This window comes from Meleagris gallopavo, chromosome 7, assembly GCF_000146605.3.
Source record: "Meleagris gallopavo isolate NT-WF06-2002-E0010 breed Aviagen turkey brand Nicholas breeding stock chromosome 7, Turkey_5.1, whole genome shotgun sequence".
NCBI classification, from domain to species: domain Eukaryota; kingdom Metazoa; phylum Chordata; class Aves; order Galliformes; family Phasianidae; genus Meleagris; species Meleagris gallopavo.
Window position 1 is genome coordinate 1,897,423 of NC_015017.2, and position 21,999 is coordinate 1,919,421.

Sequence of the window (21,999 nt, forward strand, 5' to 3'; positions counted from 1 at the left end):
ATCCTCTTTGTCTTCAAGGGTTTTTATATGCAGTGCTTGAGTGACGTTCGGGCTGTTTCTCCCGAAAGGATTAGATTTCAAAAGCACTGTCAAATCATTTCTTTGCACATAAGTGTAGCTGACAAGCCTCACTAATGACACCATTTCATTAACGGCAGAAAAACTGAAATAATTAAAGATCTCTAATTCACCTTGTAAGCAACAGGGTCAAGATTTCAAATCAAGTTAGTATTAAAGAAAAATATATAGTTTCTCCTTTGTAAACATTAAAAATGATTTGTTCTATTGCTGTCTTACCTAGTCATAAGTCCATACAATCAGTGCAGTACTTCTTTTTATCCTTCTCTGTGGCCTTTATAACATGTTGGTTTGTTGAATTGGTTAAAAAATATGATGTGTACCAGGCATTAAAGTCTCAGCTACCTGACTGGTTATGAAAAAAAGTTAATAACTGGCGGGATTACAAACAGCAAAACGTATCAGGCATCATATAAGTAGTATCCAATTAGTAAAGTGATTGATGCATACTTGGTGTGAAAATGATGATGACAGCAAGGGACCACTATTTCTGCTATCCTTTGCCTTCTCAATTGCTACAATTACTCTGAAATCTGCCCTAAATTAGATGAGTGCCAGATCTGCCCGAGGCTTTTAAGGTAGCTTCAGCATTCCAGTCAATGGGTGTTCAGTATGTAAAGATGGGTTCATGATTCCTTCAGCTCTTTTGCTGCCCCAAACCTCCCCACCAAGAGGAGGAGTGATACAACATTATGGAGCAGTGTTCTCTCCTTGTTTAGCCTCACTTTTATTCCTGTTTGGAATTAATTTCAGTCTCTAGTGTAACATGAAAATTGTTTTTCTCGAAGTAGATCTTAGGAAGAAATTTGACTTTTAGATTCCTTGTATATTTAATATGGATGTAACTGTGTTGCTGTGAGGCAGCTTTTAAAATCAGATGTATTTTGTAAGGTAACAAATGATGTGTTGCTCTACAGCGTGTTTTTCAGTGTCCATCTGTTTCTTCCTTCCCATTTCCTTTAATGGTAGCCTGTTTTAGTTCTTGTTTGTATTGCTAGGGTAGGTTGGAAGTTCTTCATTAGATACTGTGCCAGTTGGCATGTTGTGATTGCAGTGACACTGCAGCGCACGTGAGGCGTGGTGGTTTGTTTGGTTTTCTTGTGCAGCTTCTTTATTAATTTAATTAATGATGTTTTAAAAGCTCCAGACAAGATAGATGGGCTGCAGTGGGACAGGCTGCTCCACCGTAGGCTGCAGGAAGTTCTGTTCCATGGCTGGAGCACCTCCTGCCGTCCTTCTCGCTGACCTTGGGGGCTGCAGGGCTGCTTCTCTCTCATTTCTCACTCCTCCTGTGAGCAAATAGGTTTTGAACTTGACTAATCTCTTTAAGCTCCAATCAATGGCTGGTTTTATCTGGTTAATTTTTTTCCAACTACGCAGGAATTTGGAGGCCATATTTACTAAACAACCAGATTTATATTTCAGTTTAACAGAGGAGGAGCGTCCTAGGCTAAGCTGTGTTTGTTCCTGGTGAGCAAACCAACTGAAATGTAAATGAAAAGCCATGACATTTGTTGTCAGAGTGTGTACTTGCACGCTTTTTGTGAAGAGAAACACTTGCAGTTTACTGGAATTCCTTAAAATCATCATCATACTTGTCTTTACACACGTAGCCTATATAGTGAGACTTGGCAAGAATTCCACGTGTGTATTTGATCGTAGAGTCCTGTTTCTTTCAAGTAACTGGGTACTGCATCCATTAGAATTCCCAGGTTGGAAATATAGTGAAGCTGCAGTGTTTTATGTTGAATTCAAATCCTTGTTGTGATGTTTCACAAGGTTTACATAGCACTCAGGGCAGCCAGAGCTATCAGAGTCCTTTTTCATCTCTTCTTTACCGACCCTATCACTGACAGTGATAGCTTTAGACATGGATTTCAAGATTCTCTCCTTTCAGTTCTTTTCCTGTTTTTCATTCTATCGGCTAATTATTTTTGTTTGGCGTTTCATACTGACAACCAGATACACAATAACACTTGTCTTTTTTGATGATTTTTAAGTATTGCTGCACATGACTCTCTTGGGCCTTTGGAGCCTTTCAGGCTTAGCATAAAAGAGTGTGTTTATGTATTCTGAAATCTCCGTTCCATAGCACTCCTCTTCATCCCCCTGAGACGAGCTGTGTGGTTTAGAGAATCCTTTGAAAAGCTCTGTTCCGGCAGGCTACTCAGCTGCTGCTTTAAGTGTTACACAAATAAGGAACGGTGGTGATTTAAGGAAGAGGTTAGTGTTTGTTCTTTTTCTGGGGAGAAGATGCTGAAGAAGCAGTTTCCTCGAAGGGACTTCCTTTTTAGGCTGTGTGCCTTGAGGACAGAGTGATCTTTGAGATGATGTCTTTCATGCACTGCAGCCTGAATACTCAAAGGTTCTTGATGACTTATGTCTGAGGGATTTGTGCCCTTGTAATAACAGGCTTCTCTCAAAGTTCCATCCCAGGTAAAAACTGGAATTTAGATTTATAGCTGCCGTTGTAAGTTCAGTCTCTTAATAACAGTAGAAGTGGCTATGAAGCAGAAGTCAGCTTGGAGTGGCTGCTGCTGGAAGAAGGGGCTTTCTTCTTCCTTTTCAAATTTGGTTTCTGGATGTAAACTTTAAACCACAGCCCAACATTTAGCTCTTAAAGCAAAATACAAACTTTGCAAACTGCTGCTTCTTTTTTCCAGCTTGTATTCTTTTTCTTATTTGGAATATTCTGGGAGACAGTTAAACAAACAAGAAAAAACCCAAACCTTAGACCAGAGATAATGATTGGTGGCTTGGCCAGGTTTCCTTAGCACATCTCACTGTTTTGTTTCTTTTTTTGAGTTCAGACATATAGTAGCATGGCAGCAGGTAGCTAGATCCGATTTTAGTTTCAGGATTTTACTTACTATTTTTACAAATTCACTATTTGCATTGTAGTACTGCAGTAAAAGGACAGCTATCAAGGAAGCTGGCTGTAACCCAAGTATAAAAAGCCAAGGAGCACTGAAGAAGAAACCAAACCGAAACACAACAACAAAATTAAGCTTGTGCACAGAAACTTTGAGCAGATCCTGGCTGGAGATAATTTGTTAGATTGAAAAGTAGCGCCTGAATATTTGCCTGAATTCAGACTGGTGTCTGAAAGGTGGAAGGCATAGTAGGCTCGTTTAATTTGTAAGGAATTGCAGTAAAGTGTTACTTTAAGCGGTGGGGCTTACATTTGGGAAGTGGTATTTTGGGTGTACTTAAAATGAGAAGAAAAGTGCTTGATGGAAACAGGCAGGTAAGAGTGTGCTAAAGCAGTGTTACATCCTGCCCAAAGAAGTTGATTGCTGCTTTTTGTTATTTGTCTCCAGCTGGCTTGAAAAAATAAATTTTTAAAATTAGATTTGCTGCATATATGCAATTAGTGGGTGTGTTGTGTTCAAGTGACTGCCTGCACCTGCTGTCAATGAAGTAAAACCAAAAAAATCAAAAGCAAAGACTTTCAGAGAATCCTGGTTTTAAGTAGAAATGGAACCATTAGCTTAATCATATCCCATATAAATGTACAGATACCTTCTTTGCTTTACATTTTAGTACTTAATTTGGTAGAACTCCTAGAGCCCCTCAGTGTCTTCATCTGAAGAGTGTTATTGTCTGATTCATCTCGAACATGTGACAGTCGTGGCTGTGCCTTGTTGGGCTAAGTTTAGAAATCCTGGTGTTGAGAAATGTGAAATACAGGAGCAGCTAGGCAGGAAGCTGTGGTGAGTCAGTCTTACAATCCTTTGAAGCTGCAATCACAGGGCTTAGCATACAGAGAAAGTGCTGCAGGTGCTGTGGTGGCAGAGGTGTTGCTGACAGCTCTTGTTGGCACTTGGGAGCTGGGGGTGAGCACCAGGGATCTGTGTGAGTGCTGGCAGAGGGAGCTCCTTGCAGGTTACTGCTGTTTGTTTTCTCCCGATAAGCTGTCAGAAATATTTTTTCACTCGGATGAACTGTGAAAAGAGGGCATCCTTACAGAATAAAATGTATTCAGCTGTTATTTACTCAGTGCCAAAGTTTTTGTCTGTGCAGTAAATGTTGTATGAAAACATTTTACTTCATCACAGCAGTCAGATGGGTGTCTGATCTTGCTAGCAGTTTTAAAAGTCTGTGTGCTCACTTGCAGGACACAGGTACTTTTTTACCTCTGTTTCAGAATGTTGAATGATGTTAAAATCTCAGACCTATTTGTTAAAAGGAACAATCCTGTATAGGTTGGTGGTTTTCCTTCCTTAGGAAGAGAGGCAACCGTAAGTTCTTCCCAGGCATGTGTAATGTGGCAGGCGTAGTTCTGGTGGACTAGCTAAGAATCAGTGTTTCAGTTACACTTTTATCTCCGAGGGCTAAGCATTCATGTCTATAAGGCAACAGATAACTAAGATGAAGAAGGGCCAATTAATGTTTTCTCCTTTGGTTCAGACAGCAGAGGCATCTAGAGAGCATTCCCTGTAGCTGCCTGGGATGGATCTTTTCCAGTTCTACCCTGACAGGTGGCTTTTTCTCATTTGGTTAATTTGCAACTTTGCAGTTCAGGACTGCTCTACTCTAATAGTTAAATTCAGTGCCTCTTGGGAATGAGCTCTGCAGAGCTGTCTTTCAGCATAAGTATCTCTGTTTGCTGTCAAGATGAACACACACACCTGGTTTCTATCTAACCATATTACGTAGCATGAATTGCAGTCTCTGACTTTGTGCAACTCGGGTAGTTAATGCTGCTTAGAAGCATAAGCTCTGTTTTTCTGAATGCTTTAAAATCAGTTCATCTCCACTCATGTTGCTGCCTGCTTTTGTGGACCTGCTGGATACAGCCTTTCTACAAGTACTGCAAGTGTGTCAGTGAATGCCTCTCGAAATTACACTGCTGAGTGTCATTGCAGCTACAAAGGCCTCCAAACCTTGCCTTGTGGAAGAGCAAGATGATACATTAGTGCTTCATTGGCAGTTTTTCTGTCACTTTTAAATTATCAATATAATGTGATAATGCATACTTTGTGCCCATGGGTGTACCTGGCTTTAATTGTAAAAGTGGGCAAGATGGGATGAAGGTCAGCAACAGGAGTTACGAAGGAATCCATCTACGTGAGACATTACTGCCCATCAAAAACAGCTAATTTTGGTGGCAGGGTGCTGCAGTCTGAATTACTTCTCATCTTCCTGGCTACAGCAAGGTATGAAGAGCTGGGCAGCAGCCGTTCTGGGGGCTCTGGTTAGGAAGGAGGAAAAAAAGGCGTGCTGATGGAAGTAGGAGCATTGTTTGGTACTTCAAGGAGAGTGCTGATATTCTAGCTAGCAAATGAATCCATGCGTTTCCTAAATCACATCTGAAATCTGCATTTCAGGAGAAACAGATGGTGGGTTTGAAAAGCCCAGACTTGGTTGCTTTGCTGTTGTATTTTATTGGAAAGCTCGTGCAGTTAACGGCTTGTGGCTCTCGATGTGAGCGAAAGCAATGCTTCCCCAATCTTTGTACTTCTATGGTTATTCAGTCACCCCAGCTCAACCACATTTGGTTTTTAAGTATTATCTAGCACCATTTTTGGCACTAAGGAAATTCCCAAAAGCAAACTTCACGTGTGGCTGAATAATAGCTTCTCAACTGCTAATATGAATCGACATCAATCACTGAGCACAACTTGATGCGGGTGAAAATTAATTTTAATGCCTTGTGTATGCTTTACTTGCTTAATTGGGAGCTGCAGAGAAAACATCTTTAAAGTATGCCCTTCTTGAAATAATCTGCATTCTTGATGTGGTCTTTGGTCTTTAGAAAAAAGACAATCTCTGCTTATAACACAACTACATTTGTCGGAAGATGGTGTTATTGGGCACAGGCTGCTGCAGCTGGCCAGGCTGGATGTGGCTCTGGGCAGCCTGGTCCTGGTGGTTGTTGACCCTGCACATAGCAGGGGCATTGAAACTGGATGAGCATTGTGGTCCTTTCCAACCCAGGCCATTCTAGGATTCTATGATTTCTCCTTGTGCCCCCCGCCCTGCCCCCATGGCTGTGACAGTCAGCTGCTGCATGGGTTTGTCATACAGCCTGCCCCCCAAGATTTATCTTTCTCATATGGCCAAATAACTCCATCCCTGTGGCAATTTGCTTGAATAAAGAGTCTGGCAACTGAAGTTGAGCCTGGGGACATAGCATGAAAATCAGCGGTTGCTTCAGTGAGCAATTGCTCAGTGAAACGGTTAGCAGCTAGAGGAAGAGGTGTCCAGACCTTCCAAACGGGGTGAAAACCTCACCCTGTGGAATTCCCTATGTGGTAGGAAGAGTTTACAATGTAGAGCATCTTCCATCACAAATGTGTGTGCTATTTGAAATGAGCATTAATCTCTACAGAGGGGTGGTTTTATCTTTGCTGCTGATTCGAACCATCAGCCTTTGTAGGAGTGACACGCATAGAAATGAGATTAAGGAGCTTTTGTTGATTCCTTCAGCCCAGCCTTCTGCCTTGTGCAAGATCTCTCTAGCCATGACTGCAAATTGCTGATGCACAGACTTTGTTTAGCTTTGCATAGATCAAAGCTGGGTTTTTATCTGGAGCATTTCACATTTGGAATCTGACCTAATAAGGCACATAGAACACACTGGGTGTTTTTGTTGCATCCCAAGCGCTGCTCTGCGTCTTCTGGTAGGTATTTGTGTGCTTCCTATGGAGAAATTATATTTGCTTCCTGATGCAAAATTGGGAGCACGTCTGAAAATTGACTTGTATGGATCGATACCACATAATAGCATCCTCCCAAATAAAAACCGCCGTGCAGTTTGAGTAATTTCTTTACATGAATGGCTGTATCTCATGGAAATGTTTTCCAGAATGTAGGGAAGTAGGTATCCCCTTGCTTGGCTTTTCTGTGATTTTTAAAGGTGGAATTGAGGATGCGAGTGGATGTAGTTGAGCTGTTGATGGCCTGTCTTTCACTCTGTGCTTTGCCATGGCTGTTAGGGCGTCACAGGAGTGATGGTTGTGTTCCTTAGAGCTGGTTCCTTAGGCTACTCATATTTTTATGGCAGTGACCTCTTTTGGCAGGTACATTTGGGAGCTGAGAGATTTCCTCATTGAAAGACTGCACGTGTCACAGAATCACAGAATCACAGAATTGTAGGGGTTGGAAGGGACCTCTAGAGATCATCGAGACCAACCCCCTGCCAAAGCAGATTCCCTACACCAGGTCGCACAGGTAGGCGTCCAGGCGAGACTTGAATATCTCCAGAGAAGGAGACTCCACAACCTCCCTGGGCAGCCTGTTCCAGTGCTCCGTCACCCTCACCGTGAAGAAGTTCTTACGCACATTCGTGCGAAACTTCCTGTGCTGCAGCTTATGTCCGTTTCCCCTCGTCCTGTCTCCACGTACCACTGAAAAGAGACTGGCCTCACCACTATGGCCGCCACACCTCAGATATTTATAAACCTGGATCAGGTCCCCTCTCAGTCTTAATAAGTCTCAGTGTCATAATACTAATGCGACTGGAACAAAGCTAGCTGCCTCCTTTGGGACTACTTGACATGATTTTTCATGGTTTCGAGCCTTATTCATTCATGCATTTATTTATTATTCTTTTGGAAGGTCATTTCTCTGTTTGCATCGCCCTGGATGGTCTCTTCTCCCTGGTGGCAAGACAGAGAGGAATAACGGAATGCTGCACCAGAGATGTTTGGGCCGAGCATCAGGAAACATTTCTTTCCTGCTGAGTGTGCTCAGACACTGGGACAGGCTCCTTGGAGAGCTGTTTGATGCCCATGGCTGTCAGTGTGCAGGAGGCATTTGAGCAGTGCCTTCAGTAACAAGCTCTTGGCTAGCCCCAAAGTGCTCAGCTGGACCTGGTGAGCCCTGTGCTCTCCTGCCAACTGAACTTTTCCATTCTAGGGCATGCTTTTAAACACTTGGGAAAGGCCAGGATCAGGTGCAAGCAAACTAGTCCCTTAAGGTGGGATCCTACAGGGAGGGAGGCCTTGAACAACTTTCTGCTATCTTAGTTAAACATGGTACGCTTCTCAGTGCTGCTCCCTTAGAATAAATAAAAATCGTATTGGCCCTCAATTGGCTCTCGAGCAAATTTCATATAATTGCTCACATGTGATCTGTAAGCATTTTAATACTACTCCTATGGATATTTTTTTTTTCTCCAATTCTCTATTTAAGCTTTCCATTCCACTTTTTCTTAATGCCTCTGTGTTTGAAGATGCAGTGAGCTTTGAAAGGCATCCTGTTGCCAAGAGGGGAATAATGAGTTGGTTCTTAAATGCATTTGGTTCACAATATTTTATAATTTGCTGTGTGAACTTTCAGTATTTAGATAAAGGAACCAGGAAATGGTGCAGAGCTTTCCCTCTTCAATCACATATATGCTGCATTTACTTAAAGATTTGAAGTATCCCTCTGCAGGGCTGTGAATTAAGTAATTCATTTTATTTAACTCTTTGTTATGATGTTATGTTAATTGACAACATAGAGAAATAATGAACTGTTGGATGATGGTGGTCTGAAACCTGCTCTATAGGGTGGGAATTGTCAGGTCTCAGGCTGCTTATTGCTGTGAGTGCTGGGAGGGTCAGCGCCAGCCTGTGTGCGCTTGCTGAGTTGCTGGAAGGGCTGATCTGTAAAACAAGTGAGTTGTTCACTCACCCATCAAGAGTTTAAACACATGTAGTGTGGCAGGATGAGAAATTTGATGTGGTTGTTGGGAAATAGAATTGAAATGTGAAGGTAACTCCAATTATAAAGTGAGAGTGAGGAAATAATTTTATCATAGTAGATATGTTTTACCTTAGCCTGGTAAGTTCAGAAGTACGACAGCTGGGCAGAGTTAAGCGTGGAGGACCTTTGTGGCATAGTGGGTGACCTGAGTCCTGTCAGGAATCAGAATGCAACCCAGATCCTGAAGCACCCTAAGCTTGCTAATCCTGGCTTAGGCTCGGGCACACCAGAAACCCCAAACCCTGCTAGGAAGGAGCGCATCATTCTCTGTTAGATAGTACGTCTCTATCAGGTACCACCATTGTAGCTTTTTGTCTAACATGTGTCTACTATTTTCCCCTAACTGTGATTTGTGACAGTAGAAGTACCATTTTCATAACACTGTGTGTGTACTGTAAGAACTGGGCTTCTCTTGAGGAAAAGTTAAGACCTATGGGAAACTTATTGGAATGCTAATGGATGATCTTTCTGCATACAACCGTGACGGATTTGCCCTTTTTGGAGATGCATTTCTCACAGTTACATAAAAAAGACTACTTTCTTTTACCTGGCTGTATCAAAAACAAGCACATCTAACGTGAGAGTTAATGTTTATAATGCAGTTTTGGCTTTCTTTCCCCATTATCCTTAAAGCACACGACTTAGACATCCTTTTTCCACAAGCGAAGCCTTTTTCTGTTTTGTTCTCATACCTTTTCTCTTCTGTAATGAGCTGCTTTGTGTAACAGGTGGGAGATTCAAGAAAGAGATAGTAGTTGATGGACAGAGCTATCTGCTGCTGATTAGAGATGAAGGTGGCCCTCCAGAGGCACAGGTGAGCATTGCACATGGAGCTTCATTGTGGCTTCCCATTTCTTCTAAATGGTACCGTTTCCTATAAGAGAATTTGCTTTGCTTTGTTCTTTCCTGGGTCCTGCTCATCTTTCTGCTGCTAAAATGCTTATGTTGTTCTCGGGTGAAAAGTACTCTGTTTACAAAATACTTGTGATTTTAAGAATAGTGTGAAATTCTGTAGTAATATGGGTAAGTTATACTGAATACCTAACCTATGGTTGCACAAAATTTCATTTCAATTTTTAGATTCTCATTCAGAATAAATATTCATTAAAGACAGATAAAACAGGTGCATACTCAGTAGCATTCATACTTTTGTACAAATCTGTATTCCTTACTGCTTCCACATTTTCCTCCCTGAGCCACTGTAAGACTCACTTTTCCACGTTCTGGGTCACTGTTGAGTTCTCAGGTTTTTACCTGGTTTCTGCATATTGTGTCACCTCCTTGCCCTATGGAAGGCAGCTGGCTCGTCAGAAGAAGGCAGCTGTGGGTTTGTGTCCCTAGCACTGCTGTGCTATTGTAACAAAGTCTTTGCTTATTGCTTGTGTGATTCTGAAACCAGATAAGTTTCTGCCCACCTGGCTGCAGGCAGCATCCTTGCCTTCAGTCATCCTCCAGCTCTCCCCCTACCTTTTCTTAGGTAGGACCAGCAGGGTTTCTCAAGTGCACAGTCTGTGCGGGCCTTGCTTTACTCAGCTGTTCAGTAGCAGCTCAGCAGCAGGAGCTGCACCACTGCCAAACAGCTGAATGGGAGCCATGCCAGCGGCAGCAGCTTGGATTTCAGAGCTCCACTGTTGCTGATGAACTACAGGAGGATGGGAGCGTGGGGGAAAGTGTCTGGGCAAAAGAGAGGAGAAAGGAGATATGGGAAACGGAGACCAGAAGGGACATCCTGGAAGGAAGTGTGGCTCACACATCTGCAGCCTCAATGAAGTTCTCTGTTTTAGCCCGTGAATAATTTGGCTGACGTACACAGCGATTGCCAGGCCTTGATGCTCAGAGAACATTCACTCATTAAAAAAGACAAAAAAATTAATACTGCGATTGTGTAAATACACACAGCCATCTAACAGACATTTTGGTACCTGGAGAATTGGTTTCCCAGAGTGTATCTGAACTGTTTGCAGACTCATGAGCAGACACAGCGTTGCCTTTGATCCCTGCTAGGTAAATTGGGGTGTTTAATTCCCGCTGTGGCTCTTCAGAGAAGTAATGAAAGGCCTGAGGTCTTAGTGCTGGTGTGCTTTTCAGAAGACACGTTTTTCTTGTCAGTTCTCTTTATTGTGTCATGGGCATAATTTCAAGTTGCACATATATTTAATATCTTTAATCTCCTTATTAATTCCTACCATAGAAAGTTTACCTCTGGGCTACTGAATATTTATAACAGAAGTGGAACATTATCTGGAGAAAAATGTTTACATCTCAATCTTCCCTTATAATTTAGACAGGGCTAGTTATTTTAGCCTTAAGGTTCTGCATTTTGCAACGGTACAGTATCATTCTGTGGATAATTGGGATAGAATTTTGTCCTCAGTAAGTAAAGAGCTGAACTGCAGTCAGCAGAGCAGGAAAAACCTGCATGAGCTGTTAGTGCTGAAGTAAGTGCTTACAAACCCAGAAACCTTGCTAAATGTACATAAACATTTCCCAAATGAATCTGCTTGCAGCTCTCTGTATGCTCAGTCTGTCCCTAACCTAACTGGCATGTTGTAGTAGCAATGTAATAAGAGGCATGAGTACTGCTGGCTAAAACTTGTTTCCGTTGGTCTAAATTTGGGTAGGAATGGAATCACTTAGGGAAAAATAAAGGCAGTGAGGTAAGCTGAAGTTTCTTTTCTGTGCTGTACACACTTACTGCTATGTTAAATGTGTCTAGATTGTCTTACTTCACCTGTAAGCTGAAACTTGCATGGTCACTAACCCAGCACCTTGGGCTGTGTGTGCATGTCTTCTAGTGGGGTTCTGATGCCAGGAGAGAGCAGTTGGCTTTCTCACATAAAGCTGAATGAGACAACCGGTACTGGTTGTCCAGTTCATGGGTCTCTATGGAGAGTAATTGGAGGGCTGAAATTAATATTTTTGGACATAGAGATGTGAGAATTATTAGCATTGCTTGTAAATCCACAGCCATGTTTGCCCACAGAAACACAAGCATGCAAGCATGCCAAGCACAGAGCAGGGAAAATAACACGCTCCATGGGGCAGTCAGGTGCTTAGGGAGATATAATTCACAAATACAGAAAACTGAGACTGTGATGTTATCTTTCTGTTAATGAAAATCAGTGTGCACTGGTAGCAGTTGTGATACACAGTGTGATATACCAGTGAACAAGTGGTTCACTTGTGAGCATCAGGGAAAATCTTTGTGCATCCCAGATACTTGCATATTTTTGCAAGTTGTGATGAACGTTGACTCATCATCTTTTAAATACTGCACCACATTTTTTTTTTAAGACTTGGTTGTAGTCACTGCATTTTTCTATTTCCAATTTCCCACTATGTAAGATAAGAGTTGGGTTTTTTTCCTCTTTTCACTGCATTGCTCTCAGTATACCTTTTCCATTTTCATTCTGCAGTTTGCCATGTGGGTGGATGCTGTTATATTTGTCTTCAGCTTGGAAGATGAAGTTAGCTTCCAGACTGTTTACCACTACTACAGCCGTATGGCTAACTATCGTAACACTAGTGAAATTCCAATGGTACTGGTGGGAACACAGGGTAAGTGCATTCCTTATTACATGCAAACACATGTAGACTGTTCCAAGCTGGTAGTGCCATGCCCTATCCTTTTCCATCAGTGCTGCCCCACTCGTCTGATCATGAGAGCTTGTGTTAAGCTGACAGGTAGTCAGCAAGGTGACTTGCTGACATCTAGCTTTCCTTGGCTGGCTTGCAACAGGGCTTTGGCACTGCAGGGGCTGGTTTAAAAGGGGAGGCAAATGGCCATGTGGTGCCCTTGGGATGCAGTAGGTCTCTGTATCTAGTCTTGTGGGTGTCCTGCAATAAATTCTGATCAAATAGGACTTCCTGCATATAGGTGCTGTGCTTCAGATGGCTCAGTTCAGATAGCTGCTGTTTTGGGAGTGTAGCACAAGTTGTTTTTTGAGTTCCTTCATAGTGAAGCATTGCTTGCTGTGTGATGCAATTTTGATTTTGGGCCTCTTCCCTTTTAGTGCTGCTGAAGCTTTTCATTGCTTTCTTAGCTTTCTTCTTGTCCATCTTACAGTCAGTGATTCGCTTTCAGCTGTATGCCTGCAGAGCTGTGAAACCAACACTGCTGCAGGAAGCAAGGGGAAGTGTGGGGAGCAAAGAAGGAAGAAGAGCAACAAGGCCTTAGGGTGGAAACAGATGATGAAAACACGAAAAGGGAAGTAGGTACAAAAAAATTCCTAGGACAGCAGAAATTACAGACAAAAGCAGAAATGAACGGCTCTAGAGAGCCACATGGTCCTGAAACTGGAGCTGAAAAATAGGAAGGGGAAGCTGAGATATTTTTCCAACACATTTCTGTCACCTGGGGGCGAGGTCTTTCATCTTACAGCGGCCTTCCAGTTCCTCCTACAGGAAAGCTGGGGAGGGACTTTTTATAAGGGCAGGGAGCAGCAGGACAAGGGAAAATGGCTTTAAACTGGAAGAGGGGAAATTGAGACTGGATATCAGGAAGAAATTCTTTATGGTGAGGGTGGTGAGACACTGGAACAGGTTGCCCAGTGAGGTTGTGGATACCCTCTTCCCTGGGAGCGTTGCAGGCCAGGCAGGATGGAGCTGTGAGCAACCTGGTCTAGAAGGAGGTGTCCCTACCTATAGCAGGTCTTAAAGGTCTCCTTTCAACCCAAAATGTATTTGGTTTACAAAGATCATTTTTTGTTGCAGCACTGATGCAAAGGGAATTTTAAAATGTGACTGAAAATGGAAATACTGCTGGTATGTGGAATAAGTGGAATAAGCATGAGAATAAAACAAAGCCTTGTGGCTACACTGACCATCAAACTGTGCAGAGTTTGATTCAAACGGAATTGATCCGTTTGATACCAGCTTTGTGTTTGAAATGATCTTTGAAATGAGGGCTCTCCCGGAGTAATCAGCCCAGGCTGCAGCTCAGCCCAGCGTTTGCTTTGCAAAGTTGGTGGTTCTCAGTTAATTTCTGCTTAAATGTTGTTAGCGCCCTCTGCTGCCTAAGAAAAGAAGTCTGCAGTTAAGATTTGATTGTATGATCACTTCGTAGATTTCCCCAGCTGTTTGTTAGTGTTTGAAGAACACCGTGTCTGTGTATGTGCAAATCTAACATTCTTCCTAGGTGTTACAGTACTGCATGGTACTGCTTCTTCCTTCCATTCCATTGATTCCCTGCTGAAAGCATTTTGTTCTTACAAACATGAGATGTTTCATGCTTCACACTCCAGGTGAAGTTTACTTGTAAGCCAGTGTTGGTGTTTTAGGAGGCTTAAAAATCATTTGGGGTGTTTATATTTACCAGCCACTTGTTTTTCTAAGCATGTTTTATTTCGAACCTCATGTCCTTTTGCATGAGTGTGTTGGTTTTTTTTGAACTGGTGATCCAGATATATTCAAGGTAACTTATAGTTTTTAGAATCCATCAGTAAGGTGTGGATTTTAGTAACAAAATATAAAATTAGATTGATGTCCTCTGTTTTCTAAAAAAAATTTTGGAAGTTATGTTTATTGTAATTCAACTGTATTGGCAGTGATAATTATGAGACAGTTTTCAAGTTATACTAAAATCTATTTATCTTCTACTCCTGTTGCTGCAGATGCTATAAGTTCCAGTAACCCACGTGTCATAGATGATGCCAGAGCAAGGAAGTTATCAAACGACCTCAAGAGATGCACTTACTACGAAACCTGTGCTACCTATGGACTCAACGTGGAGAGAGTCTTTCAAGATGGTAAGGATGACTTTTTCTCATCCATATCACACGGTGTGGTTGACTAATTGTTGACTAATAACTCTTTTAGTCTCAAGCATTTTGAGCTTCTTAATTCAGCCTTGTTTTTCTGCTTGCTTTGGTGCTCGTTTGATTTCAGCAAAGTTTTCTTTGCTTTGATTTAGTGCTCACGGAGACACTAAGAGCATTTTAGATAAGTAGTTGTAAATTGTGTCTTCCATGATCTAGAAATCAGAAGTAAACCAAGAAAATTGATAGGAGCCCAATAGTCATTAGAAATAATGTGTGGCATTCTTGGAGTATTTAAAGCTGGCAGTTTTGTGTAGGTGTTTAGAAGTAAAATTGGCTGCTTAAAGGCAATTTAACAGGTGAAGAGTGGCCATGTTGTAGTTCGTCTCGTGAAAGGTCTCGTTGCATGCCATCTGAAAAAGGAGTAACAAGTAACTGTTTTGGACAGTTAACTTAGTGGCAGAGCTGTGGCTGGAGAAACTATGCTTAGTCTTTCATATGTGAAATTAGTGCACCCTCTAGTGGAAATTCAGCCATGTGTCTTTATTGCTTTCTGTTCTAGTGATGATAGTGTCGTATCTGAGCATATTGGTTCTGCATTTAGAAACCTTAATTACGTTGAACTGCTTCTCCAAAGTCGTTGGTTCTGGAGGTGTTGCTCTGTTTAGTTGTTGTTTGCCTACAAAGACCTGCAGCTTTATGAGTGTCACATCAGTGTGTATCCGAGCACAGAGATGTTCTATACCTGCCAAGATGACTTATGAAAAAAGATACAAAACATTCTAATTTTTAAATGGAAAATAATGCCATGCTTAAGTCCAAATAAGAGTGTATGTAGCCAGCCTGCTGGCAGGATCTCAGAGAAGACTATTTAAAGCTGTAGCTGTAATTTGCTTGCTGCTTTCTGTTGAACTGCTTGCAGGAATTACTGTTTTCACTGCCAAAAATTTCTGTACTGAATATGAGTTTCAGAAATTCATTTGGGATTTTTTGTTAGTATATTTATTTTTGAGTGCTAGCTATAGTTAAATTTTTATTGACATATTCAGAGTGTACATTGTACTTTTTTTTTCTTTCTCGAGGAGCTTTTGAGAGAGAACTATCTTTGGGAAAAGGTGAAGTGATAGATTTGTAAGGTTTTAGGGAGCTTATTTGTGTCTCTGCTAAATTTCACTAGTAAGTAGAGAGAATCAACAAGCCTGTTGAAGAAATTCCAAGTTCTATGCCACTGACATGAAATCAAACTATAAGTTAATGTTTACCTACTGATGGAATTAAGAATGCTTCTATAGAGATGTGCCACAGTTGTCAGACACGTCTGGGGCCAAATCTAATTCCTGATCATTACTGCTGTTTATCTCAGCCTTTGACTAGTGAGAATAAGTTGTTTATTCAATAGAAAATAAGAGCTAGCATCCTGAAATGTATGCCAGTTTTACACACATTCTCCAGTTTTGTTTCAAACTTGTATGTTCACAGGCATTACCTGCCCGTGCGGAGGTGGCACAGCAGTTAGGCAAAGTTTTAGCTCCTAGTGGTTCTTTGTGCAGCCAGTCTGGTGCCCTGCTGGGTTCTGCTTACCATCTTATCTTCTAGGAAGCTGGTGTTACACTGGAATGCCTATTCTTCCTTTTAGTCTAAAGGAATCAGGCCTCCTCCTCATCAGGCCATTAGTATGGACAGGACAGGCTTCTAGGTTTGTTTTGCTTTGTTTGCTCGTAGCTGAGAAAGAAAGAGCTGTTGATCACTTTATTAATAGTGCCTGCATATCATCTCCCACAAACGTGGCTGTATGAAGACATGGAGCTACCATATTAGGAAAAGTACATTCTGTGTATTGGAGTTATTTCCACACTTTGCTTGTGTCTGGATGGATATTCATTTGCTCTTGGAATTTGGGTTTAGGATTTAATCGCTTTGTATTACAGTTCCAGGTTAGCTCATGCTCAGGGTTGGAGTGCTCCAAGGTGTTTGCTTTGGTAGCTCTGTAAGGGCATTTCACCTGCCAAGGGCCCACTAATATTGCTGGCTCACAGTTTTGATGAACTTACTGATGGCAGTAGATGCTTTTCTATTGAATATTGGTGGTGTAGCAGATGAAATGGGAGAGATTGGTTTTGATTTATTCATTTTAGCTTTAGTGTCTTGTTTTGCATAATTTGAGTCCTATTTTAGTCAAGTCCAACGCTGTGCAATGATTTGTGTCAGCTGTGATTGACACGTACAGTCGAGGCTTGTAATGACCATACATCCAACACTGCCAACCCCAATTCCAGCTTCTATTGTTGAGGAAGTTTGAATTGCTGGTAGGGTGTTAAATCTGTGACTACTGAACTTTGAGTGTCCAAAACCTTTTTATAATTTCTAGTTAAAGTAAACTTCTCTCTAAGAGGATTTGTCAGGATGTTTGTTCTTAGTTATTTGAGATGTATGCAGTGTTCTTTTAAGAGTTTGAATTCTAAAGTCAGGAGAATTTGGAACATTTCAGAGGGGTCTTTGTAGCCTTTAGCATTGTCCCATTTAGGTCTCATCTCTGATGCTGTTTGAAGTTGGAGCTGCACGAGCAGGCTTTGAATTTCACTCTTAAAACAAAGAGAAATTGAGAATTTCAGCTCAGCAATGTGCTTGTAGCTCTTGTGTTTGGAACTTGACATTGTTGGATGGGAAAATTAAGCTTTAAAGATGGGTCTGATTAGTATTTGATCTTGCTTCAGATTGCCTCGTTAAGAATTAGGGGTTTTTCCTGCTTATCAAAACAGATTTTATCAATGACATTGGAAATGATTATTTTAATATTTCTTGTCAGCGCAATACAGCAATGACTGTACTGCCCCAGGATGCCTTTTTAATGACTTTAGCCTTCTTGAATTAGCTTGATGTACCATTAATGCATAAGAATTGCTTTTATTTTTGTTCATGATGTATTCATAATTGCATGGCTTTCCCTGGTTCATGTTCAGCTTTTTTTGACCCATTTAATTACGTGCTATGCAGCTCTCTTACGTTACAGAGGGAAAGGCAAATGTGATTTCAGTTCAATATTGAGTCTGTTACTGAAGCTTAGCAGTTTCTATTTATCCACTTGCGAGTGATGAAAGTGGAAAATAGTTCCTTTTTAGCATGAAGTTTCAACGTGGGGATCTTTCACATTGCTTTGTCTTATTACTACAGCACTGCAAGATGCTGACAATCTGCCAGATAGTCACACTTGCATTATAACTCCCAAATCTCTTAATATGGGGCAGGAATTGTCATACTATGCCAATGTGCAGTCTGAAGCAGGCCAGTGCTGCTTCAATATTGGGACCATTATTGGTATTGTGCAGCTGTTTATTACCTATTTTATCTGCAAATTAAGCTAATATTTAAATGGTACGTCTGCTTATAAACATTATCAGGTATTTCATTTCCAAGTCCTGTGCTTGGGATATTCTGCAGCCAACTAGTGTTCGCACCGCTTTGTGGAACAGCTGTGCCTGGAAGGTGTACCTTGAAGTAGAAATTCTCCATTACAGGATGGAAGATGACAAATTAATCCTTGCAGGCCTGGGTTGTGGGGAACAGCTGTCGCTTGTGATCAGTATTAACAAGTCGGTTTTTATGGATGTATTTTCATTAAGAAACGTTAATCAGTCTAATGGGAGGTAAGTAAAGCCCGAGTCCTATGAGGCTGACAGATTTTTAGGAAGAGGCAGTATTCACTCGTACACTCGATACGGCCCTGGGGGTGCTTCAGTTCTGGAGCTGTGTGCACCCTAAGTGCTGTGCAGAGCATGGGAGCAGGTCCTCTGGCTTCTGTAATTACTCTGATTTCAGGAACATACAGCTGTGACCTTTCTGCAGAGTGCTTATGGCTGCAGCTTGGCATCAGAAGTGACGAGCAGCTCTGATTACTCATTAGTTGGATTGTCAAAGATAGACTGGATCAGCCTATTAAAACTTTGAGGTTTTTTCTTGCTTTCACGTGTGCTCACTGTTTGCAGAACAGCAGAAACCTTGTGCCATCAGCCTTGTTTCTGCTATTGCTGAGCAATGTTTGTAGGCTTACTCTTAAATTTGAATGTCACTGAAATTTCAACTTTTACTGTTCGAAGTCTCTGAACTTCAGTTATTCTTTATTCCTTATTCTAGCAGGCCTCGTGTGCATCCTGATTTAAAAATGCCAGCAGCATGTCATGGTTTTGTGATTTGTGGGGATTCTTTTATCCTTTCACAGAAATGGGACTTTACAGTTCAACAGTGCAACTGTAATTTGTATTGCTAATAAAGTTCCAGAGAAGATTAGTTTTCAGCTGCAGTGTGTCATGCATTAGGTTATATGGAGTAAACAGCAACCTCTGAAAAACTTCTCATGTGCTTAATTTTATTGGGCACATATATATGGTCTTTTTTTTTTTTTAAACTCAAATATGTGCAGTAAGACATGTTACTTGAAGCCTTAGATGCAGTGGTGATGCAGAGTTATGATGCTGTGCAGTAGGTAGAATAAATGGACTTAGTTCACCGCAAGATCATTCTTCTCTAAATGGAAACAATGTTGGTATATTTCATTAAAGAATGAAAGAACAGGGTTTCTATTACTGAAGATCGAGGACTGGTCCACTAGTTTTATATACTTTAATGCAAATATGAGAAGAAGTTCTGGGGCAGGAAGCATGATGGTTGTTTGGTGGTCAATTGCTTTTTATTGGCAATAGACCTGAGGGTGAGAGGCATAAACAGTGTGTTTTATAGGTTCATGTAAATTTTATTTGAGATATAAAATGGTACAAGCAGGTTCGTGTAACGTCTGCAAACAGATCAGGGCTGTTTTCCATTAACACAAAAAAATGACATGAATGCAAATTCTGAAAGCAGGAGAAAGTTTGAAAATTCCTGTTTGGCTACAGCTGTGTTTCAATCTTTGCTATTTTGTTCCTGGATCTGTTCTGTCTCATTTGCTTATCCACTGAGTGCCATGCACAAATTGGGACTTTTCTTCTTGTCCGTCCATATTAACTTGTCCTCCAGCACATGTTTAAAAACAACTGTATGTGTCAGTAATGTCTGATGGGTGGATGGTTGGACTGGGTGATCCTGTGGGTCTTTTCCAACCTTGTGCTTCTGTGATTCTGATTCTGTGATTCTATATTCCAGCTGTAGCTTCAAACTTTCAGTTTGAAATTTCAGTTAAGTGTGCTGATGTGGGTTAATCTGCAGGAGTGCCATTGTTCAGAGGAAGGGGTTGCATTGTATAAGCGCATCCGAAGAAATGACTGCATCTTCTGCTCTCAGTTTTTGTTAACTATCACTTCTCATCTGATAGTGATCAACTGCTTCTTTTCCTTAGATTAGTACTAACAAATGTTAAGGCAGTGTATTAACACCTTTTCTGCCATCTTACACCTGGTATTCTGTACACCTTGACTCTGTACGTTGTCCCTTGGTCATTAGTTTTAACTTTGGTGGATTTAGCTGTAAATTTAGCTGGTACAAAATTACTCTGATGCAGTACACCCACAGGACACCCGGGAATGCCATCAGTGCCCAGGGCAGAACTGTCAGCTTTGTCAGCAAAGGCAGCACCACGCCTGGGCAGGCTGCTGGGATCTCTCAAAGAATCTGATGTATTCATTGTTTCTAGCATGTAGCGTGCTGAGGCTCTTTCATCTCAGTTGCAAAACCACAAAAATCTGTCAAAATGCCAATAGTGCATTAATATGGCTCTTAGTTTCTATAGCTTTTGTCTATCCCTGCTTGTATATTTATCTCACTTAGTAGCACTTATTGTAGCGATAGTACTTTTTTTTTTCTTCTCTTGTGATAAAGGGGCGATTTTGTCAGAGCAATCAAACATTTCAAACTTGTGTAATCAACATCCCTTTGTAATGTTTTCTGTTGTGTAGTAAACATTTTAAACTTCAAAGTTTGTTATTAGCATTGATTGTTCTTCAAAGGCGATTTCTGAAATGCATTGCAAATCATTCCCTTTCAACTAATCCGTATGCATATGCAAATCCTATTGAAACTTTGCTTCTCTGGGCTGAGCACATGTGTAGTCAGAATTTAAAAGCCTGAATGAATACATGGGGGTGGTGTGTGTATGTAGTAAGGCACAATGATTGTGGCATCAGTCTTTCTGAATTGCCTATGCCAGAGAGCACCAGCACTGCTGCCAGATTGTAAAGCTACGTGTTTGTTTCTTGTTGTACAAAAGGAGAATTCTCAAGACTGCTTGCCTCTAAATTCAGTCTTGAAATTAGTGTTTGATTTGATGGGATGGCTTGCAGTGGCAAGCTGTGGTGTTGCAGGAGGAGACTTGTGATACAGATCTTCCGTGGCACCTGGATTCTTGGGACAGAGCGTGTTCAAGAAACGTTTAGATGTTGCACTGAGGTGGACAGTTGGTTGGACTGGGTGATCTTGGAGGTCATTTCCAGCTTTGGTGACTCTATGATTCTGTGACAGTGCGAAAAGTGCTGAAAGAATGTTCCATACACGAGTGCTGTTTGCTTATCATACAGAATCCTAGAATGGCCTGGATTGAAAAGGACCACAGTGCTCATCCAGTTCCAATGCCCTGCTGTGTGCAGGGTCACCAACCAGCAGACCAGGCTGCCCAGAGCCACATCCAGCTTGGCCTTGAATGCGTCCAGGGATTGGGGCATCCACAACCTCCTTGGGCTTATATCAATCTCTTTTGTGTCTTTTCCTACACCAACAGCATTTTGCTAATTAAACACGTAAATGTGTTCTTTTCATTGTCAGTGTAGCACACCTTGAGGTATCTGGGCACACAGGTTGCTGCTCTGTTCAGTACTTTCTGGGCTGTGCCCTTTGAATAGGCTGAAAATGGTTTTCATTGCTACTAAAACCATTCTGAACGTAGAGCTTCAAAGCCCCTTGCCTATCTGCAGTTATTGAAGGAATGTGATTGGCAGATGCTGAGAAATTTTTTCCATAGAAGATTGGATTTTGGGCAAAAAACTTTTTTAGTATTAGTAAAGGCGCTGATCGTTATTGGCTTCAAGTCTGCATATGCAAGCTCCAGGAGTTGGGAGCATGCAGGTGATGATGCCTCTGTTGGTGATACTTGTGTATTGAAAAGATAATTATAACTGAGGAGTAAATCAGCTTCAGTTTAGCATAGGTACAATTGACTTGCTCCCATCATTTATGTCTCTTCTGATGACTGGTACGGTTGCTTGTGTCTTAGGCTTCATAATTTACAGTCTCACAGAAATGTATGTTTATATTTAAGCTGAGCAATAGCGCAACTAATGAGAAATACAGGAAATTTATAGCACTTGGTGACTGATTGGGTAAGTATCTAGACAGTAATTGAAACCTGAGGACTCCCAGCTGTCTTTCAATTAAAAATAAATAAATAAAAATATAGCATTTAAAACTCTCTGCTACATGGTATTTTGTAAGCACTCTTCATGTTTATGAAAAGTGTGGTTGTAATGGAGAGGTGAAAGGCTGGAAGTTT

General features: G+C 41.3%; 1 protein-coding gene across 6 annotated transcripts in view; it reads left to right on the top strand.

Moving 5' to 3' along the window:
- AGAP1 (ArfGAP with GTPase domain, ankyrin repeat and PH domain 1) overlaps positions 1 to 21,999 on the top strand; it is a 290,613-nt gene that overhangs the window by 87,796 nt on the left and 180,818 nt on the right. For all 6 annotated transcript variants that reach the window (XM_010713235.3, XM_010713236.3, XM_019616860.2 and 3 more), the window contains exons 4-6: positions 9,501 to 9,586; positions 12,189 to 12,330; positions 14,385 to 14,519. In XM_010713235.3, the coding sequence (XP_010711537.1) occupies positions 9,501 to 9,586; positions 12,189 to 12,330; positions 14,385 to 14,519 (363 nt within the window). The remainder of the gene's footprint in view (positions 1 to 9,500; positions 9,587 to 12,188; positions 12,331 to 14,384; positions 14,520 to 21,999) is intronic.